The sequence below is a fragment of the Phoenix dactylifera genome, chromosome 1, assembly GCF_009389715.1.
Source record: "Phoenix dactylifera cultivar Barhee BC4 chromosome 1, palm_55x_up_171113_PBpolish2nd_filt_p, whole genome shotgun sequence".
Taxonomy (NCBI): Eukaryota; Viridiplantae; Streptophyta; class Magnoliopsida; order Arecales; family Arecaceae; genus Phoenix; species Phoenix dactylifera.
This window is the reverse complement of record NC_052392.1, coordinates 7,648,565-7,676,336: the sequence shown is the minus strand read 5'-3', so window position 1 is coordinate 7,676,336 and position 27,772 is coordinate 7,648,565. Positions and strand designations below refer to the sequence as shown.

The following is a 27,772-nucleotide window of genomic DNA, read 5'->3' as shown; positions in this document are numbered from 1 at the left end:
GACCACATTGAAGATTACATTGCACCACTTGATATTATTGCTGGCCATTATCATCTCGTGTACTTGTTCAAATCCTTCATCACAACTTTAGTTTAGGCTTTTATGGTCTATGCCCTCTTTCTAACAAGCTGGCTCAAATCGGATCACCGATCATTGCATGTTATGCAAATGACCACACCATCACAACAAAAACCCAGTCATGTTGGTAATTAGTCAAGCAACTCCAATCCATCCTCCCAGCTACCATGTATCTTCTGAATGTGCACGGTGCACCTAATTTATTATACAAAACTCCAGTGCATATGACAAAGCCACTTCTATTGCTGTCTTTAAGAAGTATTACACTAGAAAAAGCATATCAAAATGTCAGATATTAATTACTAAGGTGCAATAATGCATAAACACAGTAAAAGGTAATTTAATATTTTATTGTTTTCCATGCTAAGGATAACTAATACATTGCTTCAAAGTTCAAATAATGGTGCAATATGAGATAATTTCTTGGAATCATAAATAGTGTAGGTTTTGACACAAGTAGTGCAGGAAGAATCAAGGATCCTACCATCCTAATGATGAACCAAGGACATTCTGTGCTCTTTAAAGGGGGAGTTCTTTAATAGGGAAAGTCTATTACCTTCTCCCACATGAACTGTGGCATTGCAATAAATACAGTCAACAAGGTACATCCAGGACGGATATAACCCTCCAACTCAACAGGCATACTTGCCAGCCATTGAAATATCTGCATGTTCAAAGAACAAGATGAACTCGTTGACCTTTAGCAACTCCAGGCAGAAAGCAATTATTTCACTTAAAGTATTAAATTGCAGTTATAATTTTCTAAGAGTACTTGGTGGCGAAGTGGTCTAGGAAAATCTGCGGGGTTCCAGTCATAAAGCTTGAATGATATACGACCTGTCGGACACTACAAACACGTAATGCATCATTTTCTTCATGCAATAAAATCAAAGCATAATATTGCTGCCATACATGAATAGACCTAGCTAAGGCATTACCAAGAAAAAGTATGACCTGAATTGCTAGGATGATGAAGAAATAGGAACCTACCGCAGATGAATAAGCACTCTTATTGTCACAAAATGTTGAAGAAAGGCCAGATTTAGAATTATCAATTTTTTCTTCTCTCTGGGCTTCATCTGATGCAACGAAAGACATGATGCTGTTGCTATGAACATTATTGAAACTACTAAGAGAATGAAATGGAGAACCATGCCCATCTTCAGATTCTAATAGTGTTTCTCTCTCCCTCAGTTTGTTGCTTACAGATGTCTCAACTGTACCACATGCAAATCCATCTAATGTCTCTGAACAATACAGAAGCAAGCAAAACTAAATAAACAAGATGTGTATACAGCAAATCTCATTTTCAAAGACGATTAGCAAGCCAAGTTAATACAGACTGAAATTTAAACCAGAACTAGGGTCCAAATAAGCATATGATGGATAGAAAACAACTAAAGCACTTGCTACTAGAACTATACTAGTAATAAAGGGCACATTGATCTAGAATCTAACAGAATTTTTACAAAAGGATGTACGGAGCATTTTACTTGAAAGAGCGTTCTTTAAAGTCTTTGTTTAAACAGAAAGTATATTCTGTTTAAAAAGGAATATCTGTTAATATGTCTCAGTGGTCAGTAGTGTCTTTCTTAATTGACTGCCCAAAAAAAATGTCCGAGGTAAGACATTATAGTTGGTAGCTCAACTTTTGAGTACTCCAATTGGCTTAGGAACAATTTTGAAGGTTCTATGTACATGGAAACTCATTGCTATGAATTAATGATCATGGTTAGGAACAAAGAGAAGCTATCTTCTCGTGGTAAATCCAAGGAAACCTTAAAGGAGAACTGTCAAGCCCTTGTTTCCCTTCAGCATTATGGTCAAGGTCCGCCGTACCGGTACCGGTCGGCATACCGGTGGCCGGCCGGACCGGTCCGGTCCGGTACGTACCGGCCGGTACGCGGTGGTTTCAAAAACCACAGCGCGCGGCGCTGTGGTTCTAAAAAAAAAAAAATCGTACCGGTGTGAACCGGCCGGTACGCACCCGTACCGGCCGGTTCGGATAAAAAACCGGGAAATACCGGTTTTTTATCCGTTCCGGTACCGGTCCACGGCCGGACCGGTACGTACCGGCCGGTACAAGCCGGTACGGCATTCCATGATTATGGTTGTGTCTTTTGGTCATTCTTCGGTGTTGTACTCTATATGTCAATTAGAGAAGTGTCCATTTGAACTGGAAGATATCGTTGCAATTTACTACTTTTAGAAGTTTAATATAACCTGTTTTGAAACATGTCAACAAAAGAAACTGATATTTTTTATTGCTAAGAGGTAAACAATGTAAGGTTTTCAAAGCATGTACTGAGAAGAAGGGTTTGAAATTTATCATTTTGGCAAAGTAGATGAATTTAGACCATATTGTCTAAGAGGTAGTTATCAAGAAGTGTGCAATGGTATCAATTTTTATTTTAGTAGCGTGAAAGGTAAATGAGTGCTTAATTACACATAAGAATATGTAGAAAAGTGGATTAAAAGTACCACATGCTACTCCTGTGCCAATCACAATATGGAAAGGTACAATTATCAACATATGACACCACATGGTGTTATGGCCATTACACACCAGGGCATGGCAAAAGAGAGGGCATGTATCAATCCATACCAGTCTACCCCAGTCCATGCCAATAGGCAAACAGGAATGGATCTGCATGCATAACAGAACACTACATATCCCGATATTATGCCCATATCTTGCTGGCAAGGTACACAAAATACAATACGAACCTGCATATCAACACCAATATCCTTGATTTAAAAAGCCTTATGGCATGCTAAAAGTGAAAACCTAACTTTAGATTCTAGCCTCCATCAATTGTTACCAAATTCAAGTTGATTCAAAGTGGCTGAGAGATAATTAACATGTACAAGCTTCCTGATGACATAGCACTTTTTATGTATTAAGTATACTTGGAGGATGCTTGGAGGATTCAATGCAAGCTCTTTGTTTGGATGCCAAAAAGGGTTTTAAAATACAGTGTCTCAACCAGCTCAGTGGATGATATCGCCAACATGGAATGAGATATTAAGGGTGAAGAAATTTCATAAGGCGTAAGATATACCAATAACTCGGATAGAATATAATGACTGAGGGCTCAAATGAATAGCTAACGTAGTAAAAAGCAAGAAGCACTATTGTTTTAGGCAGTAATTGTATTATTTATTTATTAAAAAAACATAATGAGATAGTCAAAAATAATATTCAAAATACATCTTAAACATAATGAGATAGTCAAAAAAATAATATTCAAAAAATAGCTTGGCCACTATATGAATATAACTGCTGATATCTTGGAACGAATCTTATTACATCAGCCAAGATGGCAAGTAGAGGAACTAATTGAGCTACACAACCAAGAACCAGGGCACAGAGAAAAAAATATGAACATGAATTATCAAAGCAATTGTAATCTTTCAGTCCCTACCACTGAAGTGAACTTTGGTCTGCAAATCAGATTTTAACAGGATTTAAAGACCACCATCCACCTTGATGCATTGGGAAAGGGTAAAAAGAAAGGGGGTCTTCCTAGATAGATTTCAGTAGACAAAGCATGTTGATAATGTGAAGCATGGAACAACTGACTAGATAATCCCAAACACCATTAAGTAAGACATAAATATGAGAAATTAGAAGTTCTTTAAAAAAAGAAAAAAAAATGAGACAATGGAAAATGCTGCGTCAGTTAACACGGCATGCCCGCACAGTAATCTTATTGACCGATAGCATTTTAAGTCATGCATGACTGAATAAGTCTAAAACATATACTATTTCTACACCCTTTTTTCTCGAGAGAGGCAGTAGGCTTATGAACTGAAACAAAACATGTCATCCCAATTCAATCAGTAAGGACCACAAATCTGATACAGCAGTACCTCCACCAAAACTTATGTTTTCAAAGATGCTGCATCCTAGAAATTGGATTTCAACAGCATAATTCTGTTATCTCTACATGAACAGAAGTAATTGCAGAAGACACTTGAGTTATACAAGTTGTACCTTTTCTAGGTTTACCAACACAATTATTATCTTCCAAAATGTCTCCTTGATGTTCCCTATCCTTTTCCACAATATTTATAAGATCGGTAGGTCTTCTCCGCCTTCGTTTGTTGTGCCGCTCTAATTTTCTCCTACAGCTACGCTTACCCTCATCAAAATCTGTCAATATGTGGAACCTGGAAAACAACCAAAAGAAACAATTAATCATAGATTCCCTGAATTAAGATTTTCCCCAGAATTACATTCTAGGAAATACCACTAGCAGACTCCCAGTACTATTTAAGCAGAACTAAGAACCCATTTCTAAAACCTGAAATACATTTTCTAGGAACCTACATATACGAAGCTCAAAAGCACAGGCATGCTTTAATTATATATGGCTGCAAAGGGCAGGTTTTCCTCCTCTGAAATTAATTATAGCCTGAATTATTTCAGAATAAACTGATAAAATCGCCATGTCAAGGACAAAATTGTTTCTAACAAAGTATTACAACATCAAAGCCATGTATATTTCCAGCAGACCATTTTTCCTTTTATCAGTAAATAAAATATTAATTTAAAGATATCTGATTGCATGATAAGTCTTTTAAAATCTCATGGATCCTTGTAAGGTGTAGCATTATTATTGTCTCCTACTTTTCTTATCTGCTTATATGAAGGATCTTCAAGTTAGTACCAAAATGTAAGTCTGAGAGCATAACTTTCTTGTGATAGGGTCAAGAGTAGGAAAAATTTCCTAATTATTCTTGAATTAAATGTTATGAGGCATATTATAACTAAAATTTCCATATAGGATATGTTATATTCTCCAACAGTTAATTCTAAAAGATCTGCTTATCATCCATATCTTGAAGAGTAAGAGTTCTCCATGACAATTGTCACAATGCAATTACTTAAATTTCCACTGACCAAAGATAGACTTATGGTATATTGTACCTGATGGCTGTTCAGCTTTGTATTGACCTCCACCAATCATTTTAATTAATATTGCATATGCTACGTTATACTTATTATAAAAAAGCCTTTAAGGAACTATTTGGATGCATGAATTTCTCATCTGCTGATAGCTTATCATCAGCAGTTGTCACCATCTAAAGGAGATAAGAGAAAAATAGTCTGACTGGTTGAGTTGAGGGAGGTTGCCGAGCTCTCACGATGGCATAACTTTGATAATGTATTCCAGTAGAAAGCTGGTACATATCCTAAACTTTAGGGATCTGGGAGCCACAAGGTTCCCTGATCAGGGAAAGAACCTCTCTTCACCCTGCCAAGTTATTCTGTCTCTTAACTACAAAGGAATATTCCATGTATAAGCTGTGCAGGCATCCAAACAGCACCTTATGTCACCCTGTGATAAGTTATGGCCTTCCAGCATTGCATTCCTTTAATAGGATTGTTCAAATTACCTTCTCCCTATGTCTCGATCTCCTTTTTGTTTTCTTTACCCTTTTCTTATTATTGATCTCTGTATAATATCCCAAACCCAATGCACAGTTAGATCTGTGGATATATCTTGTCATAAACTTCAACAATCCCATCCATGATGATGATAGGCTAGTGCCATATTTTACAAAAAATGCTCTTCACTTTTTCCCTTTAGTCACAAATCCATTCCCAAAATAATGGGCTACCTAGCTCCCATAGAGTTTGGAATTCTAACTTCCCCCTTTCCCTTCTCCTTGGTTTGAACATAGCTAGATTGGACATTAGGGGCATTTTTTGTTCTTTGCATACCACGTCCATGATTAACTCCCATGAAAGAGAAACTAGTGAGCATGGTACGCTGTACCAGCCTGAATCGGGCAATACGGGGCGTACCGTACCATACCAGTTCGGTACAGGTGGCATACCGACACTCGATATGCCAAAAAAATTCTATACCATACCGTATCGACATTGTTCTAGTGTGGCATCGATACAGAGTCCGGTACCAAGACGGCGAACCTTGCTAGTGAGGGAGAAGACAAGCAGGTTGGAAACTAGGGAGGATCGAGGAGGCCATTGATCCCACAATCCCAAAATCTAGCAAAACGTTAGAGTTAACTTTCTAGTGGTTTTTCATATCAATCAAAATCTTGGATTACGGGAATATGAAATCTAAGGGCTTCCTTGATTCCCATAATTCTTGTCCTCGCCTACTCATCTCAACCAACTCCTTGTCATGTGAACAGTAGGCCCTAAATGCACTCAATTTCTCCACAAAAAAAAAACATCTTACTCCAACTTCTATCGATCATAACCTCAAAATTTCTAATACCCTTAAAAGATTTCCTTTTTAAGTCCCTTTTCATTTGCTATATAACATACCTTTTTTATCTTTCCCAGATTTTGTAGCCTTACCAGAATTACACCACAAATATGCGTGTTGGGTGTCAGTAGGCAGATTTAGCATTAGTTATACAACTTGAGAGCCAGCTGATAACCCCAACAATGCAAACTTTACAAACAATCATTCATTAACCTATATGACAAGGAATTAGACGGGTTAAGATATTAGGACAGCAGCAATTATCAATTTATCTTCTGTCGCATGCATCTTCCTTTCTTGCATACTTGGATAGCATGCAACTTGGGCTGGTTTAATCCATACCTGACCCAACATAACTCATAGTTCAGGTCAAGTTGGGTTGACATATACCTACCTCGAGTCAGGCTTAGACTAGAACATATCACGTGATTCAAGTTAGATTGAATTGGAGTTAAAGACCTAGATAGCTTGAACCAAATGCAACTTGATACAAAATCAATATTTCCATAACAAGGTAGTTGATGGAGACTGCTTTATGGCGTTTCTTTTTCTGATTCTCAATTCCTTCTATTCTTCAAAGACATAATGTCTCTATTAAGCATAGACTTTAAATACTGAGCCCTAAAAAAACAAATTTTGAATCCCAAATCCACACTTTAAGCAGGCCCGTAGGATTTAAAAGGAGAGGACTAGGTGAAGAGGGTAGTACAAATGCCCGAGTGAGATGGGCAATCCGTCCGCCCATTTTCTCCTCTCAATCATCCTTTTTTTTTCTACCTGTTGGACTACCAAAAAGGCCAAAAACTTGTTTAAGAAATGACAAGCCATTGTAACTTAAGTTGCCATGTCAAATAACAAGTCTAAAGCCTCCAATAATATAAGATCATGCAATCTCCACCATACAAATAAAAAAAGGGTTAGTAAAGCCAGTGATCTAGGTCTCTGAAACTTGCATGCAACAGAAGGCTTCACAAATTCCCGTAACCTAGTCTGAATTATAGCCTTGGCTTATGACCAAAATCCCATAAAAGATACAACCAAAACTGACCTAACTTGGCCCAAGTTTGCCTGACAAAAGTTGTGCTAGCATTGAAAAAATTGGAGCTGAAACGAGCCAACTGAATATTGTCATAGGTTAGTTCTAGGTTGGCCATTAGCTTAAGCAGCCAGCCCATGTTTGTACCACTTATTTGGATTTATTAGTCCAAACTTCCATTTTTCTAATGTGCAAATCTACGGGGCATGCTCCTTATAGTTGCATAACATCCGTTAGACAGAAAAGGATAGTGCCGGTTTGCGGTTTGGTATTTCTTTTGTTGCTTTGTTTCTGTTTTCAAAAACCGAAGGAGAAATATATATTGGATCAGATAACTTACATGATAAAACTCTTTTTTCTAGCAGAAGCGAAGATTTATTGCTTTCAAAAATGAGCAAAAATGGAAGTGAAGAGTTCCGGAAGTTTCTTACAAATGCAGTCTGCCACATCAATCTCCATAGAGGATTTGACTAATTTGTATAGAAACAAGAACACAAAAACAGCAACGGTGCAAAACAGGGGCTTAATGGAATAGCTTACATACTTTTATGATGTTTATGAGTACCGACCCATATACCAGATGATGATTCCTAATACAAGGATTCATCTGGGTTACTCAGCTATGCATTTTCAATGATTAAAATGCCTATTCACCACTATAAAGCAATCCATTATAACTATAAGAAAGAGTTCCCTATGATAGCCCTTATATCTTTCATGTATCTATCAGCAATAATGTGCCTATCTGTGCTAGTCAGCGTGGTAACTTAACAAAATCACCAATATAACAAGAATAACTGATATTTGAAACATGTCTCATCATGGTCAAAATTTCTACAACCAAATAAAACAAGAGCGTACAAATTGGATCACCATGATGGAATTTTGTTTTTTTTTCCAAACCTAGCATTTCAATTCAAAAGATTCTTTTTTTAATACATTTATTAATTTTTTCCACCCAACCAGTGCCAACTAGCGGTCTGCACGGCCGCAAAAGAACAATTTTTCCCTAAAGTCTAAAGATAATTAAATTTCAGATTCTAATAGTCGAGAGCCGATAAAAGAACCATAAGCTTTTATGTAGAAACTACGATGGCATGGAAAGAAACAAATAGAGATTCCATGGCCAACTTACTTGCCACACTGTTGGCAGTACCGCTTGGTCTCCCCATCAAGAAACACTGAAGGAGCATACGCACACCGGAGACACACCCGGTGGCGCTGGTGGTACCCCTTGAGCTCGCCGATGTCGGCCTCGCACCCCGGCACCTGACACCGAAGAGGCCCTATCGGCGGCCCCCCCATCCTCGCCCGCTTCTTTCCCTTACTACTCTCCACTCCCTCCATCGCCACCTCCTGCCCCTCCCCCTCCTCCTGCGCCGTCTCCTCCGCCTCCCAGCACGAGCAAGGGATCCGACCCTCCAAGTAATTCGAGCAGACCAGCCCCACGTCCCGCTTCCGGACGCGATCCACGCTGCCGACCGCACGAGGCGGAGGGAGTGGAGGCTCCGCTGCCGCCACCTCCACGTCTTGGGGGCGGTCCTCTGGGCCACCCCAGGGGAGGAAGAGCGGGCTGTCGTCGTAGATGGTGAAATCCAGCAGGCCTCCCCATTCCAAAGCGCCCGTCGCCGTCGCCCCTTCGCCGGCCACGCCATCCGAATTCTCCATTTCCCGAAACCCTAACCCTAGGACACGAAGAGCGAGAGACAACTGGAAGCAATTCTCTTCTTCCTTAGCGGGAGGAGTCGTCGCTGGTATAGTTTGAGACGAAGGCGGGGCGAGAGAACGGTGGGCGGGCACCTCTATTCTGCGACTATTCTCATAAAACGTTATATGCGAGTAACATATCTTCCGTCAAAATGAAAAATTCTGACGGCAGATGCTGTTCCCGCATATCAAATTTCTGCGGAGAGATCTCGAGCCGACAGGGCCGTCTCTTTGGTAGGACCGTAGGACCATTGGCTCGAAAGTGAGAGAGAGAACGGATAGGCGGGCTGCAATTTGGAACACCATGTCGACATGGTTCGGAATATAATATTCCGCGTGAATATGATATTCCAATTGACAGCGACCAAGAAGAGCCATGATTCATGAATCATGCAGCTATCTGCGCTACTCTGTGAAGCTTATACATGATCTTATATTGTATAAGCTCGTTGTCACCGTTGGATGATGGTGGTCCGGTTGATGGAATCAGATGTAGAGATTAAAAAAATAAAAAAAAGTAAGAGGGTCGGTGGGACGTGGCGTGCTTCGTTGGGATCAGCTGTATGTTTGAGACAGCATCATTGGTGGTGGAACCAATGGGATTCACTGATTGCTGGTGCATAATTTGATCTAAATCTAAGCGAGAAAAGAATTTTAGGGCGATACTGAGGTGGTAGCTCAGTGGAACTGTACCTTACTTCCAACTAAGTGGTTTCGAGTTCGAAACACGTGGACGTCGATTAAATTATGAAAATCGGATGCTCCCTGCTCGGACACGTAGTCTGGAAGGGCTTATTGGTCCGCTGGTAACCTCGGTGATACTAGGTGTGACATACTCACACAAAGAATAACCATATCGGAGCCCAAAGGGGTAACGAGCCAAGCCTACAAGTGGGGAAGGTATGAGTAAAACCAGCCGGCGTGCCCAACACACGGTCATTTTTGTCCGCATCGAATATTCTCCAGGCGAGGTAGATGCCAGTGGGAGCTACTCCGCGGGAATGGGCTTGTCCCTTCCTCCCCCTCCCCTTTTTGTTTTAGCAAAAAAAAAAAAAAAAAATTTTAGGGCTACACGGTGTTTTGTGTTCGGAACGAGCATCTGATTACCAAGTGTACGGACGGGATTCGGCTTTGGACATGTATGGTATGGAAAACTGTGCCATGCACAGAATGGCGCGTGGGTGGCACAAACCATGATGTTATTTAATATACCAGTGGCCAAATGGTGGACTTAAACTAAATGAGAGAGGACAAATGAATGTTGACATCCCGGTTGTTGAGAACGTGAACAAAATAGGTTAGGTGCAAGTTGTTCGGCGTCTCATATTGGCTGTGAAATCAAAATCCAATCTTGAACATGTAACCCAGGTCATTAAATTTTGGTATACTCAAGTTTATTTTCCTACAGCATTCTAATTGTGGTTGATATTAAGCCATAATCAGTTCGATCGAAGCTTGATCGAAGCCATAATTGTGGTTGATATTTTTTATAGATCAATGAAAGCATCATTCCAAAATAAAACAACAGTAAACAAATAAAGTTGTAAGCAAAACACCGTACCTTACCGAGATATTCCAAAATTATGGTCGAGCTAGAAGGTTAAGTACCTTCGAAAATTAAAATAAAATTTAACTATTATGGCAACTTTATGGTTGATTATAATACAATAACTTTAGTAGATATCGAAGTTTATTTAAAAACAAAAAATAAAGTACCATCAAAATGGTTTTATTTAATTTTTTTTTCAAGTGGTTGTGGTTTTGATCTTCCGCAAATTGATTTTGACTATATCAATTGTTTCGGATTTCTTTTTTTTTTACTGCCTATGCTTCCACTTTACTCGGAAAAAAAGAAAAAAAGTCTCATGCTTTTACTCATCTATTATAAGTTTTAGTATCATAACTTATACTAGATTGCCAATAAACAAGATTTTCATCTTACCTAGGATGTCCACCAAGTTATCAATTTGTATCATATTGGACACCTGGTGTTGTAATTAAATGAAAAATTTAGCCCTTAAATGAAATAAACCAACATGACTCAAGATATCAGTGAATATAATATTCATATAGTATCAGCTAGGATTTTGTTATCCTTCTTTTATATTTCAAAATTTTCAACAAATAATTTTGAAAAGCACAGCCTTCAAATACTTATATTTGTTTTATTATAATAGCTAAGACTTTAATATCTCAGTTCCTATATATCATCCATGGTATTGGAATATATTTGACTGATGGGTTGGTGGGATAAATAATTTTATAGATATTTTAAAGTATTATCTTATATAAATTTTGAATTTGATGCAATATAATGGTTACTTGATTGAACGAACAAGACTTTAAATTATTTCAAAATTATAGATCTGGATATGAGGTGAATGATTGGGTAGTAATCAGATGGGTGATCCCCTTGTTACAAATCTCAATAAAATAGTTTTCCCATAGGTTACTTTACTTTTCTTTGCTATCGCACCGCCAAATTAGGGATACTTATATCATAAATTTCTTAAATATCAGTACTATTTGGCTAAATAAAAGAAGATAATAAAATATTACAATGAATCGAAGTTGAGATTTGTACGATCATGATTTATAGGCTACAATTTTACATGCTTCAATCTTATAGGTCTTCCTCCTATTTATAAGATACCAATAATTGCTAAGGAAAAGCATGAAGAGAAACCTTGAAAAGGTGCCTCTCTAAAGAAACAGCATAAAAAAGAACAGAGAGAAAATTATTTATAAAGAAAGACTCCAACATTAGAGAAAACTCCTAAACAATAGGTGTCATATAGAAACTAAAATTATCATAGAGTTGAGAAAGGTCACATGTTGGACTTCTATTACATTCAAAATACTAGCCAAGGCTAATGGTATTAAAGAAAGTAATTTTTTTTTAACTTTATGTAAGAGCTTGAATTAATAACAGTTGCAAGGCCAAGGATGAAGCAAGTTGCCTCCTAGATGGTTTCGAACTGAATTGCAAATCCAGTAGTGCCTACTTCTATAATATTTTGCACCATGCAGACATAAGAACTAGCACCCAAAAAGATAGTCTAGTTCAAGTTTCAGCATTAGCAGGGGTAAGTATTCTCTTGCTACATACCATAATTTCATTGTGACTAAGAAAAACAAACCATTATTTGATTTTTTTTTCCCTTTATTTTGGCATTGTCCTGAGGTCTCAAAGGAGGATCAGCCAAGTAATATTGGGTGTGTTAAAGTTTGTGGGATAACAAATCTACTCTAGGGATAGGTTTAGAGAGACGAGAGATTTGCGATTTATTTTATAAATTAATCTATTTAAATTAGTCCTGTTAGGGAGGGGTTTATATGGACCATGGCTTCTAGCATGTTCAAGAGCCCATTGTTAATTATCCCTTTATTTTAAGGTCCTTCCGACTAAGAGACGTCGAGGAAAACACTAAATAAAATTAAGTTAAAAACACACCTTTATTTCAATTCAATCAAGTTTACATGGCTTAGATAGAGGCATAACCACAATGTACATTATCAGCACAAGTCAATTTTAGTCCAAAGATTTGAAATTCTTGTAGAAGTGCTTGGTCTAAAGACTTGTGAGTCTATCTTTATGGACTTGGAAGTATGTCTTGATTTGTCCAGTTTAGAGACACAGATTCATCTCAAACTAGTCTAATTTACAGGTGCAGATGTTGGAGACTTAGAGGCCTATCCTGAACTTGTCCAATTTAGAGACTCAGAGGTCTATCTTGAACTTGCTTAATTTTAGAAAAAATCCAATGGCTTTGTCAATATTCACAAGGTGGCTTCAGCCAGGCTGCCCCCAAAGGATATAATTATGCGCCCATCCTTCATGGTGTTATAGGTCAGCTTGAGGTTTTTGGACGTAAGCTATCTGAAGGATATGATCATAAGTCCAGAAAAATGGCCCATGGGAACGTGTGGCATCACGAGATCAAGATAGATCTAACACGGAGATGCCCTGGGAGTTCGAGGAGAGAAATCATATCTTATATTGCATGCACTATATAGCTATGTACGATACCAATTAGATCGTCTCATTTCTGAAGGCTTCATTCATCATATGTTCATTTTGATGATTAGTCTATAAAAATGAGACGATATGGTTAGTATGGTGCATAATTATATTGGTGCACACGATACACCAATATAATTTTAAGATGGAAAAAATATAAGAATCAAGAGAGGCTGAAAAAAATATATCTATATTATGTGTATTATGCGGACCACGTGGACGTGTATCACGCTATTCACTTGAGGACAAAAGAGGAAAGAGGCGAGGAAGTCAGGGTAAAGTGAACGAAGGCCCGGCCCCACTTTTGGCCACTTCATACCCACTCCGAGTCTAAAGTCGGGAAAGTGGTTACTTTGGGGTGGTTCTATATACACCCCCCCTATTGCTCAGGACACCCCCCAAAAATTAAAAAAAAATTAAATACTCTCTACACCCCCCCATTTGCTAAGGACACCCCTAAAAAATTAAAAATTCCTAAATTACCCCCCACCCTCCCCACCCCCTCACCTAAATTGCTCTCTACACCCCCCAAACCCCCCCCCCCACCCCGCTCTTCCCCTCCAAAACACCTCGCCAACGCCCAAAACCCCCCCGTTCCCCCTTCTCCCTCTCGTCGCCGGCATTCTCCCGATCTCCGACCACCTCGCCGGCTTCTCCCGGAACCACCTCGCCGGCTTCTCCCGAAATTTTTTTTTTCACGGTTCGTGCTCCGTTCGGCACTGGATCGCCGAACAAAAGGCTTCTGTTCGGCTGAACAGTGCCGGACAGAAGCCTTCTGTTCGGCACTGTGCAGCCGAACAGATCTGTTCGGTTGAGGGTTGCCGAACAGAAGGCTTCTGTTCGGCACTGTTCAGCCGAACAGAAGCCTTTTGTTCGGCGATCCAGTGCCGAACGGAGCACGAACCGTGAAAAAAAAAAAATTCGGGAGAAGCCGGCGAGGTGGTTCCGGGAGAAGCCGGCGAGGTGGTCGGAGATCGGGAGAATGCCGGCGACGAGAGGGAGAAGGGGGAACGGGGGAGGAGGGGTTTAAGGGGGGTTTGAGGGGGTTTTTTTTTTTTCTTTTCAAAACGAAACGGAGGAGGAGGAAGGGGGGTGTATGAGAAAATTTCAAGGGCAATATGGTAATTACACTAAAGGTTAGTTTGGGTATTTTTTTTTTGGTTTTTGGGGGGTGTCCTGAGCAATAGGGGGGGTGTATATAGAACTACCCGTTACTTTGGGTGGGAATGGGCTAGGTGTCGTTTCCACCCCGGGATTCACTTCCAGACAGCGGAGCCCACGCATCCGAAGGCTCTTCCTTTTGAAAAGTGACAGAAAGTCGCTTTCAGAGCAATGCAAACCTTCGAAAACTCATCTTTTTAAGGGTTTTTCAAGATCAATTCAAGGATACTTGGTTTTTAGAGTAAAAATGAATAGATAAAAATTTTGATAATTACACTTTCTTTTTGACTATTATAGACTAATGCAAATGACTTGAAATGGTACTTAGTCTGGTCCATCTCCATGTCCCATCCAATTGATTTTCTTTTTCTTTTTCTTTTTTCCCAAACAGCTGCTATTAATGGTAGGGTAGAAAGTTTGATGCGTCTAAATTGGTACAGATCAGACAATTCCAAAGACAATCGATCCAACCAAATTGAGTGCAGCTATTTATCTATTTATTTATCTATACATATGTACATACATACATACAGACATATGTACACATATATATATATATATATATATATATATATATATATATATATATGTACACATATATATATATATATATGTACACATATATATATATATATATATATGTACACATATATATATATATATATATGTACACATATATATATATATATGTACACATATATATATATATATATATGTGTACATATATATGTATATATGGGTGCACACACATGGGCATGTACATATGTTATATGTATGCATGTAAGCTAAGCTTTTCATGTGCCATGAGGAAGCCCGTAACAATGATGGAATTTACTAGCAAAACAACTTGGAGAGTTACAATGTAAAGAGGATACTATGTTAATGATGGAGCATGTTAGTGTTGAGCCTTTCTAGTCTGATAGCATATAAACACCATGAATATGCTTGCTTGATGTGATTTAGAAATGATTGATATTAGAAAAATAATGGTTGCACATATATCTAAAATGGAGGCTCATCTTATGTAGAGTTCTCCGGCACCATATGGACATTGGTATTAATGTGCTCAACTACCATTAAAACTCATTCTTTAATGTGTGCAACAGAAATATTCTATTATTATAATTTATTATATTATTATATTATATTTCAAAAATAGTTAGAAAAAGAACAAACAATTGGCATTCAAAAGTAGTTACTTTAACATTTAACAATTGTTTTCGCTTTAATTTATATCATTATGGCCTTCAAAACATTAGAAACAGATAAATCCTTGCTCCTCCAAACCTTCCATCAAATGCCAAATTCAGGAATTAGCATCAATATTTAACTTCCCAGAGTAAATCAAGATTAGTTCTCGAAGACAATTGTCATTTATATCTACTTCAGCCACTTTATCCGAGATAATGCAGCCTGTAAGTTTAATTTCAAGAAGGTGCAACAATGTGCATATGTGCTTTCAGGCATCCAATTCTAGCAACAATCAATATTCTCAACAACAACACATAATTAAACAAAGAACAAGATAGTGTGTGGGTAAGTGGCATGAAAGAAAAAAAAAGAAAGCAAAAATGCACTGAATAACACAATGAACAGCACTAATAAGATCTCTTTGAAACATACCACAATGCTATAGAGGAGGAAAGAAAGAGTCTGACATCTGCAAGGAATAGAATAAGAATAGATTAAGAGCCTAAAACACAAGTAGCATGTAAGATGCCAAAAAATGTTATCAGTACCTTCAATATATGACATCACTTGGTCCTTGAATTCAACTTCAAAAAATAGATTAACCGGTTCTCACATTATTCTAAGTTCTAATGCAGAGCCTTCTAATGCGTTTCAAACTATTCAACTAGAACATGGACAAGCTTCAAAACATTAGGTGCTCCATATTGCACCTGCAGAACTCTGAAAATAATATACATGCAGGAAACATATAGGCAGTGTAAATTATAGTTGAAAACAAGAAAAATGAATCATCTAAGGTGTTTTGTAGTATTGTGTTATACTGCATCTGAATGCGGTGCCATATGGGAGTGAGATGCAGCTTCTTTTGTACAAATGCAGGAGCGAAATATACTCCCTTTGCATTTCAACAGAAGCATGGTAGAACATCATTAGAAGCGACAGCTGTATCTAGCATATATAATTCAGGATTACTTGTGTATAGATTTCACTATGCACTTGGTTTGGATATATATAATATGGTTTTTTTTATTAAATAATATGATATACACAAATAAAATCCAGTACAAAGTTGTAGTTTCAGTCACATGCCTCACTGCATGTCGCCTGAAACTTTTCTATTTTGCAATGAATATTTCAAGAACCAAAAGATAGTCTTTCGAAACAGCCCACAAATTTGACCGTTCCATATTCTTGTGGAAGAAGCAGTGACCTTCTGTTATATGCATAAATGTGGTCAGTGTAGCAACGGCATCCATATTAGATTGACTTGCGATGCCATGCCAACTCCAACATGGGCTCTTCAAGTTCACAAAGGGCTCGTTTGGTTCGCGGGAAGCATTTTCCTTCCTAAGAATATGATTTCTGGAAAACAAATTTCTAGGAAGAGGATGCCTAGAAAAGTAATTTTGGCATGTTTGGTTGACCATGGGAAAGTGACAAATTTCCAAGGTACTTATGTTTGGTTGGCCATCCACTTTCCTAAGAAAGTTACATATAATTCCTATTATGCCCTTAATAAAAATTAGATTTTTAATGCCTCTTTAATGCTTCTTTAATGCTGAAAGGACTTTTTGAAAAAAAGTGTGATTCCCACCTCATGGGAAAGTAACTTTCCCATGTTTCTCATGGGAAAGACTTTCCCATGAAATGTGGGAATCACATTCCCATGGGAATATAACTTTCCCTTCTCTCTCCTTTGAAAACTCCAACCAAACAAGAGGCATCTCATTACTTTCCCGTTGACCACACTTTCCCCCCTTCTTTTCCCGCGAACCAAACGAGCCCAAAGAGGTACATTGCCACGAAAAACTACCTAATTTCTGATCAATGGACAAATAGGTAAGAAATCCTGATATTTTAAATATTGATTTTTTTTATTTTTAAACATTTAAAACCATAATTAACAGCATAAATTTCAATTTTTATGGCCCATCACATGCTCTGCATCAACAGGACTGAAGATCATATCTTACCAGAAGTATTACAGCTCATACAAGCATGCAGAGAATGTGAGAGTATTTGCATAGGCTACACAATGAAAATGAAAGCCCTACTAGCTTTACAAATGGAGCACCAAGAGCCAAACAATCATATGCTGCTCATCTAATAAATGCATCATTGTCCTGTGTCGTTGAACAACCAACAAATCCTCTGGCCCTTTCTCCCACATTAATAAAAACAAAAGCTGCAATTGGTCATTCCAGCACCATTCACTAACTCAGAACACACCATGTGTTTTTTATAATCCTACTAGAAACAGGTCACATGGACAGCCTACAGGCACCTAGCAATCCAATAGCGTACTATATTGACTTAATTATTGAGAAGGGCAATAAAAAAATTACTTGATTTGATAAGCATACAAGGCTCAGCAAGTGATGGCACATTCACATTACAGTATTGATGAAAAAAGACCAATATGTTTTTCCAGAATTATGCATAACAAAATCAGAAAGCATCTAACTTTCTCACAAGCTATAAAACAAACTACCAGTATGGCATAAGAACCGCAGTTACTGCACATCATTGGTGTTTTAAGCATAATATATACTAAATGATATGGCAATGAGATCATTGATCGTGATAAAAACATACTTCAAAAATTTAAGACAGGCAAGAAGCATTTAACGAAAAGAGTTTCAGAAAATCTTCAAAAGATTGTTATCCTCTATCCTGGATGCAAAAAGCCAAGGCAACCAGCAAACTCCTAATTTAATATGCCAATGGCATGAAGAAAGTGGCACATGCAAAACTTAAAACAATAAGAAAAAAGAACAAATAGAAAAAAAAAAGGAAACAAACTTCATCAAGAAACTCAAAATCAACAAAAGACGTTACAGCTTGCACATTGATCCTTCTTTCATTAAGGCTTACTTTGGAAGGACTCCAAGCAAGAAAGCTATCAAGAAATGACCAGCTCCATGTTGCAAAGAAGCAAACTAGCTCAGATGAGCATATCCAAAACATATACTTCATTTTGTTTACTAAGAGATGCAGTGCATGTGGGCAAAAGTTCAGACTTGTCAGTACCATCCTTGAGACCATCTGATTAAAACATATATGATTTATTGCTACTTGATGACTAATATGATTTAAGCATGTCTAGAGCATTTCCTGCTCTTGCAATTAAATTTATGCCAATCCTGTTGGACCAAATTAAGAAAGCCTATTTCACATGTCGGGATACCGGGACAGGGTAGCATCCCAATAGGCACATCTTGGCATCCCTTGTCGTAAGTGTCGGGAAGTGCATCATGTTCCATGGGCAAACTAGGACAGCCCTATCCCACAAGATTTGAAAACTAAAATCAACATATATTACATATCATCTTCATAACAACAAAGGAGAAAATACAAAATAAGGAATATTTAATATGCACAACTCATACATGATTTACCTGAATAACCCTGTTGTGGTATTTTTGACTCAGGTTGGAACCGATCATATCAAGCACCAAGTTCCTGACTCCTCCATCAAAAGAAACCTAAGAGCTTAAAATCAAATAGCAGCCAAAACAAAAGGGATAGATAAGAGCTATTAAAAAGACACTCAAGCAATACAAACAAAAGGCTCAAAAGACAGAATACAAAATCCCTTTCCCCTAAATCAAGCAGGACAGTGTCATCTTACCAATAGTGCCACAGCGATATAACCTTGGCTTAATTCTTTTCTTTTGCATCATCTGCACTCTAAATTTGAAAAATCTTATGATTAATTGACTTTCATGTAACATACTTTTGCTTGCTCTCATTGCTTTAATGACCTCCGCATATCATCTACCTCTAGGTTTGCATAAAATAGTGCATGTTATTAAATAGATGGCTTGCACCCTAACATATAGAACTATGTATAAGTCGCCCCTATAAGTTTGTCCAACATCATTAATGGAAGATTCACATACATAAAAATTATGCACCCAGCAATGCAGCTAGTTAATCAGTCAAATGTTGGTTACATAACTTCTTAGGTTGGGATATGGCATCCTCATATCTCAGTCAAGCCTCCTACCTATCAAAAGAACATCCAAGTCCAATGAAGAAAAATGGAAGAAAAAGAAGCCCAGCATGGTAATATGAATTATCAGTAATCCAGAAAATAGTGGTGCAAGATATGAGGCAAGAATGTTATTAAGACCAGTGAAGGAATATTCAGTGAAGTAGACTCGCTAAGAAATTCCACTAACAGCAAAATAAAATGGATGAGTACAGCGGTAGGTAAGGTAGCTAGAAAATGACAGGTATCTGTAGGTGGTAATCAAAATGGTTGGGAAATGACACACCAGCCTAAGTCAACCACAAAAGGATGGTAAATGGGCCTCTTCTGGACATTATCTGAAGACATGGACATAGTATAGACAAGATGGTGTAAGAAGCTGATTTGCATGAACTGGAAGTAGGCAGTCTTAAAAACATATGACACCCACAACAGGAAAGGAAAAAAAAAGGTTTACTAGGTAAATAGGGCTTCGATTCTTCATCAAATCCTGTAATTAAGGCTCAAAATTTCTTTTTTTGATAAAGAGAACTACTTGCAAAGAAACTTACAGAAAAGAAAGTCTTCTTTTCTCTTGTTTAAAGATGAAAGAAAAATTCCAGGAGACAAAAATAGGGAGAAAAGGTTTTATATTCTCATTGCCTAATTTTTTTTCCTTCTCTAATAAGAAGCAATTTCAACAATAAGAAACAAAAGACTAGTGGATCAGGGTTGCCAACACATATCTGCACAACTTTCTTATCGGCTCTCCTGATTCATTCAAACAAGAGGAAACTATTGAGTTTATTTTCTTTCCCTACTGATTGTCACCTCCTTTGATTTAGCTATCTGATTGCTGGCAAAATAAAACTATTTTCACCATTTATTTAAATTATTGAAGTATTGTTCAAGTTTATGTTGTTAAAAGTAGTTCTCTTTCATCTTTACTTCATTACACAACTTGCAAAGTTGTGATTTCAAAATGAAACAAAAGAACTTTCAGAAAAGTCAGAAGAGAATTTCCATCTGAGAACTAACAATAGAGAAAACATAACTGCATGTGAATTTTCTTGATACTTCCTTGCCAAGAAAGCTTATAAGCATGAAGCAAATATTCAGCAAAACTAGCCCCACGAAAATGAGACTGACAGATTATTTAGATCTTTTTGAATGAAAAATACAATGAGGTGTAAAAGCAAGCAAGCTCACTTATCCCCACTGAATTTGTTTTTATTGAGCCATCATTAATCAGCGGAAAAATCTGAATAAATTACCATAAACCTCAAAAATAAATGCATATTTTATGTAAAATTCCCCTTAGCATAACTGAAGCGAATCATATGTTTTATTAATCCAGGCATTGGAAAATCTTTTTCAGTATAATAGGCAAATTTAACTCACCAAATCTAAAGTCCATAGAAACAGTAAACCTAGGGAAAGATACAATATTTGCCTCCTAGGACTGCAGCAAGTCAAAGATTTCTCTCTATCAAACCCAAAGTTACATTCACAGGAGAAAAAAGAAGCTATGTTAATTCCATTTAGCTTCAACTCATCCAGGATACATAGTCTTCACAGCACCTACAGAACAACTTTCACCGTTAAACAAGGAAAAGCTAAACAATCATCATGATCTAAAGAAAGAGAAAAGGAACAAAAAGAACATCCCAGTGCACAAGGCTCCCACCACTACAAGATCTAGGGTGGGCAGATGTAAAAAAATCTTTTATCCATAGAATTTTTTCATTTTTTTAAAAAAGAAAAAGAAAAAGAATTATCTATAGAAGAAGTAAATAATTCAAACATATGAGACTTTCTGAGAATTTGAACATGAAATAGATATGATTATTTGTATTTAAATTTAATAGTGTGTCAAAGTAAGAGCGGTTTTACATTGCGGAATTGCTTGAAAAGCAACAGCTAGGAAAAACAAGTAACATAAGTAGATCAAAAGAATCATCTCTTGAATAATATAAGAAGATTAAAAGTGAATGAACATGTCAAAACAATGAGAAATCTCAAGGCTTCAATGAGAATTGAGGAATTGGCATCATTAAATATCAAACATGAATGGATAAAAGCTTGAGTTACAAGACTAGAAAATCTCAAGGCATAAATGAAATTTAAGGGATAGTTGCCCCATAAGTGTAATAGAATTATTGGCATGCATCTACTTGATCTTCACGAAATTCAAGTCAACCCAAAACAATTTTGCTTGGAAGAAGCAAACAATTAAAGAGCAATCACCCAGCAATTCATCCTATATAATGTATAATTGGCGAGGATGGAAACTGACAGCACAATCTGGGTAAGAAATTCTATCACAAGACAGTACAACTGAATTACACATTTTACACAAGCATTAACATCTTATGTATTATCTGTATAGTGTCCCTGGATAAGCCCCATCCAAAACAAACCAAATGGAGAGCATGTTTTGTCAATTTAGAAGAAGTAAAATTGAATGTGTTGGATGTTGATGTTATGACATCCCATAAATAACATAAAATTAGACAATTACCCAAAAATCATAAAATTAGATCAAAATTGTTCAGGTTCAAATGACAAGAGATCAGCACATAAAATTAAAATATGGCAAGCACTCACATCAAAAGATATCCTGGCACAATCTCTAGGAAAGAGCCCATGTAGGGAGGGGGACAACCTGCTTTGCTTCTCCAAATCACAAACACATTTCCCTAGAAATCCTTGACGAGGGACAGAGCTCCCATCTCATTTCCCTTCCCCAGCTCCTTCTCAACTTGTAGGACTTGCAACAGCAAACCAGCAGACTTGAGAAAGACCATAGCTGACTCAGACAAATTCAGAGCTCTAACAGCACCCTCAGCCTAACATGCAAGGGCACACCACTGTTACAGATTACCAAGCCCATCTTTTCACCACGATGACATCTAAGAAGAGAACCAAAGTAATTTGTTTTGCAACAAATGAACATTTTTTTTATCTCTCCGCTTTTCCAGGAAGAAGAGCAAATGTCAACCACAACCAACCAGCAAATAAGCAAATGAATTAACCAGATATCAACCTGAAAGTGACATCAGCGACATCAGCGTTTTCCCCCATCTGAACCACACACATATCGACAGGGTGGGGAAAAAGGGTGAAAGTTCAAAATCAGATGTTGATTTCAGAAGACAAAGCCAGCGACAAACATCCTATATCAACACCATAATAAATTCAAGACAAGAAATGTTAGATTTCAGGCTTCAACAAGTCCTGCAATGGGTGGAAACACAAGACAAAACCCATGTGAACAGCATCAACACCATTGCATTAAATCAAACCACCAACTCAGACACTATCCATCAAACAATGTGATTCAAAACTAAAAGAAACTAGATTTAGCAAATTTTGAACCAAAAAGACAAAAAAGAAAAAAAACAAAGAAAATCAAATTATCAATTTGCATCAAGCAAATACCACAAAACACAGAAGAACATCAATTTTTTGACTTATTTTCATCGTATAAAGCAAAGAGTATAGTTTGATTCAACATCAAAAAAGGTACTGCAACTAGTCGACCATATTCATACATCAAACCATCACTACCCCTGACATAAAACCCCCAAACAGAAGATATCCCCATCCTGTCTTGAGATTGTTAGAGATCTAGAATTCTTGTGATGCAGACCCCAGGTCCCCCTTCTTCCCCACCTTCTTAGGCAGCAGAGTTTGGTGAATATTAGGCAAAACTCCGCCATTAGCAATAGTCACAGTCCCAAGAAGCTTGCTCAACTCCTCATCATTCCTCACCGCAAGCTGTATGTGCCTCGGAACAATCCTATTCTTCTTGTTGTCCCTTGCCGCATTCCCAGCCAACTCTAGAACCTGAAAAGGATCATTTTAAAAAAAGAGAGATCAAACTTTGAATCAGAAAGGTTCCCCAAAATATAACGAAAACCGACAAAAAAATCAAATTTTGCAAGAAGAACAAACTTTGAATCAGAAATGGAACAGAAATAAGATAAAGACAAAGCCCTAGCAATAAAGATCGGACCACCAACCTCAGCGGCGAGGTACTCGAGGACGGCAGAGAGGTAGACGGGAGCGCCAGCACCGACGCGCTCGGCGTACTTGCCGGCCTTGAGGAAGCGAGCGATCCGGCCGACGGGGAACTGGAGGCCGGCCTTCTGGGACCGGGAGACGGACTTGGAGGACTTGGGCTTGCCCCTGCCGCCCTTGGTCGAGGCCGTGGAGCTCATCTTCTTCTTCTTCTTGGATCGAGGAAACGAAAAAACCCTAACCCTCAGTGGAGGCCAAGAGGATCGGAACGAGGGATCGGCGGGGTTTTTTCAGCAGACCGAAGGGAGGAGCGGTCTTAGAGATGAGGAGGGTCTGGGGGGTTTCATTATATAGGTGAGGATCGGAGAGGGGCGAGAGAGAGGTTCTCTGCGATTTGTGAGATGGGGGTAGCCACGGATCGCCAGCGTGGAGGGACTGGATTGTTCCACGTGGTGTAATCTTAGAAGCGAAGCGTGTCTGGCTCCGCTCCGGATTTAGACACTAGACCGGTTGGTTGAAACTATACTACCTAGTTTTTTTTTGTTGATAAATATATAAAAAAGAGGCTTTTGTTAAGTGAGAAGTTTTTTATTAATAATATTAATTTAATATCTCCAAGATAAATCTGTTGGGAATAAACTGCCCCAGAATTAGTAAAAACTAAAATATTCTACCTCAACAAATAATAGGCAGAAATAGACTTAGAGAAAATAAATAGAGAAAGTGGAAAAATAGAATCCGAAATGCTGAGGCGTGGTATGTTGATCACTTTCCTTGAAGTAGATTTCACCGTCTTACAGTGCACTAGGCTTGGATGGCATTCTACTCCTGAGATACAACAGCCTCTCGCACTGTTCCTTCTGCCTCAATGATTTGCACGGATCAAAGAAGCCTTCGAACCCAGAATCAGTATGCCGCAAGCCCGTTGATTGAAAGGAAAATAGCAGAAAAGGAGAATGGAAGTTCTCTGCTTTCGATTGTATATTTTGTCTAATCCGAAGAGGTCTATTTATAGACTTCTTCGGGACAGACGCGACCAAAAACCGGTCCAACGGTCAAAACTGGTAATAAAGTTTGAAAAAATACTGGGAGTAGGGTCAACGGATGCGAGGTCGGTTGCGAAGAGATGCAAGCGAGGAAGCGACGTGGCTCTTCACGCCTTGGGTGCGAGGCATAGCCCACCCACCTCTTGGCTCATTGCACATATGGCCCGACCTCGATCTCGACCTCGGCTCCTCTTGGACGAGCACGGACGAGATATGACCTCGGCTCTTCGTGCTTCGGATGAGTACGCGCACGAGATGGGTCGGACGAGCACAAGTGCAACGAACCTTGGGTCGCACAGGCGCAAGGAACCTCAGGTCGGAAGGGAAGAGAGATTCGAACCAACAACCTCATGCACCTCAAATCGACTCACCAACCATCCACACCATACTTTTTTCTTAACCTACATACATAATATAGATGTTTTAAGTATGAAAACTTTTAATCATTATTTAATAAAAATCTAACAAAATTAAGTATAAATATAGCTAACATTTTATTAATATAAATAGTAACCTACTTAGTTTCTATTTGAAAGGCATAATAATGGCAGTGGGATGAGCAACTTATTCAACTCTACTCAATCCAAATAGCTTTTTGTTTTTCACCTCAAAAATAGCCTGTAATTGCACTTGTATGGTATTCCCTCTCGGTATCCGATGGTGTCGACAAGGTCGCATTGTAGATGATCGACTACTATCAATTGCCTACAACTCGATCCTACTTTAGAGAATCTAGATGAACCTTTTCATTTTCTTTTTTTTCTCTTTTTTTTGCAATATTTTTGCTGCTCTTAATTTTATTTCTTTTTTGTGAATGTAGATGCGAGTAAGGTTGAGTTTGTACTCCTGGCAAAATTTTTTGGCACTTGGATAAAACCAATTTGGCTAAAGGAGCTAAGCCATTTTTATTTTTTAACTGTGTCTGACATAAATTCAGATCAATCCTGAATGCTTGATGTTGGGTCAAATATTTTAGTCGACCCATCCAACCCGTTACATTTTAAACTTGTGCAAACTGATATCTAATGATAAAAATACAGCACTAGTAGAGGTCCAACATGCAATCTATTTGCGACTGTTATAGGCCCTATTGGGGGGAGCTTTTGGAGGGCCAAAAAATACTTTCTAGCTCTTCAAAAATACTTTTAGATAAAAAATAGTATTTGGTAAAATTTTTGAAAAATAGTTTTTGAGGAGAAGCTCCAATTTAAAGCTTTCCGAAAATGCTGTTTTCAGCTTTATCGGGAAGCTATTTTTTTGGACCAAAATATCTCAATTTAAATCTCACTTTTTTCCTCTAAAACCTTCATCCCACCTCTTCCTCTCTCACCCATCCCCTCCCTCTCCCTCTCTATCTTCTTCTTCCTCTCAATATCGCCGCCTCTATTCCTTCCTCCTCTTCTTTTTTTTTTCTTTTTTTCATTTTGAGAGCTCGTGGCTGCCACGGTAGCAGCCATCATGTCAGCCACCACCCATGGCCCGCGACCCCTCTATATTTCAAAGAAATAAATAAATAAATAAATAAAAAGAAAAATAATGAGTGAGTGGCAAATAATCTGATCTAAATAAATAAATAAATAAAAATATTAGTAATTATTTAACCAATTTTATCACCTAGCTAGAAAATTTTTAGAGAGATATATGGTCATTAGAAGGATGAAAAATTAATTTACAGTAATAATTATAATATTTTATACATTTATTATTGTATTATACTATAAATATAATATTATATTACATTATATCATAATACATTGATATGTTATGTTAAATAATTTAATATTATATTAAATTATTATTCTCTAATACATAATATTATAGTACTATATTATAATAATATTATATTACATTACATTAATATTATACTATATCATATATTTATGTATTAATACATATTATATTTTATTATGCTCTGTTGTATAATACTGGTAATGTCCTTTATGGTCATTTTGTCACACAAAAGTACTTTCTCAGTTTGTTTACCAAATACATGTTAAAGTGCCACAACACTTTAGAAATGTAGTTACCAAACAGCAAACAGTTTTTATAAACGCTCTGCTTCAGACAGCTCTATTTCCAAAAGCTCTACTACTAACAGCTCCCCCAAACAGGGCCATAATTTGTTATGGTTGGACATCATCCTAAGCCCAATAAGATTCATCGGCCATCTGCAACCCAAGAGCCTTCTGTCAACACATTTTGAGTCCTCGCTCTCCAATATATGGGTTTTCCTGAACTTACCAAAGCTAATATACAGGAGGAGGAAGAATTCTTACATAGACCATAGCTAGGGATGACAATTTATGGTCCAATATGTCAACTCGACTTGCAAAGAGCATGCTTTAAGTTGGTTCTAATGTGATATAGACGGATAAAATTTGTCTAACTCTATTTATTAAATGGGTTGGATTTGGATTTAGACTTTTGACCTATTTATAATTACATTATGTCATAGCTCGTTCAAGACAATGTTTAACCCATTTAAAACATATTTAACATATTTCTATTCTAAGGAACTCAACATGCTTAATTTATTTAATATGTTTAAATCTATTTAACCTATAAAAAAATTCACTTAATTTGTTTAACCCATTTAACTTGTCTTGATCTGTTTGATAAATGGGTTATGTAGATCGAGTATGGTTATATGTTTCATAAACAGGTCGGACTTGGGTGGACAAATTTTTGATCCGACTAGTGTTCAACCCAACTTATATCTGACCCCATCCGGCTCGATTGCCATTTCCATCCATGGCTTAAATTTTAACATAGATGTAAATTTAATTATATACATATATTATTTAATCCAGCCTCCCTCTATGACCTAAACCATGCTCGACTTGCTAGCAAGTTGGAGTTAACTAGCCCGTAGTCGACCCGTAAACCCCAACGTATTAGGTTAGATAGGTCAAATTAAGATAAAAAATTTAAAATCTGAAAAATAGAATTAAAATTCTCGTTTTTCATCAAAATCCATGGCCGAGGCCAATTTTTGTAACTAAGGCTAGCAAAAATTGGATTGAGCTGGCTTTTTCTCAAATGATACACAAGGTATTCGAATGTACCATTAATCTCAACCAATCTATCTACTAAATTAATCAATAAACTTGAAATAGAAGAATAAAAGACTTATTTATTAAATAGGTAATTTAGAATGTATTTGGTGTTGTTCTTATTTTTGAAAAACCTGTCACAAGTTATGTTGTTGGTGATATCTAGCAAACTTGGGTATATGGACTATGATGATAAGATCGATAGATCAAACCAAATACACACGTGCATGCACGCATA

General features: G+C 37.5%; 2 protein-coding genes across 4 annotated transcripts in view; both read right to left on the bottom strand.

Annotated features, from left to right (window-relative positions):
- The window catches only part of LOC103724228 (squamosa promoter-binding-like protein 9), a 37,979-nt gene extending 28,866 nt beyond the window's left edge, over positions 1-9,113 (bottom strand). For 2 of the 3 annotated variants that reach the window (XR_005511407.1, XM_008815422.4), the window contains exons 1-5: positions 8,495-9,109; positions 4,076-4,251; positions 1,069-1,325; positions 851-925; positions 635-742 (exon numbers count right to left, since the gene is read on the bottom strand). Coding sequence is in view for 2 of the 3 variants with exons in the window: in XM_008815422.4 (XP_008813644.1) it covers positions 635-742; positions 851-925; positions 1,069-1,325; positions 4,076-4,251; positions 8,495-9,027 (1,149 nt within the window). In the remaining variant the exon portion in view is untranslated. Of the gene's footprint in view, positions 1-634; positions 743-850; positions 926-1,068; positions 1,326-4,075; positions 4,252-8,494 lie in introns of all 3 variants that reach the window. The other variant, XM_026800420.2, reaches the window with a different exon arrangement.
- Positions 9,114-22,800: 13,687 nt separating this feature from the next.
- On the bottom strand, positions 22,801-23,767 carry LOC103724231 (histone H2AX-like). The gene is made up of 2 exons (XM_008815426.4): positions 23,438-23,767; positions 22,801-23,261 (listed from the first exon to the last, which is right to left on the bottom strand). Exons 1-2 carry the CDS (start codon positions 23,633-23,635, stop codon positions 23,043-23,045), a joined length of 417 nt encoding a protein of 138 aa, XP_008813648.1. The 5' UTR covers positions 23,636-23,767; the 3' UTR covers positions 22,801-23,042.
- Positions 23,768-27,772: the final 4,005 nt, after the last annotated feature.

Coding starts and splice junctions, on each gene's coding strand:
- LOC103724231 (XM_008815426.4), bottom strand. CDS start 23,635: ATGAGCTCCACGGCCTCGACCAAGGGCGGCAGGGGCAAGCCCAAGTCC. Junction 23,262..23,437: donor TCGAGTACCTCGCCGCTGAG/GTTGGTGGTCCG, acceptor GATCCTTTTCAG/GTTCTAGAGTTGGCTGGGAA.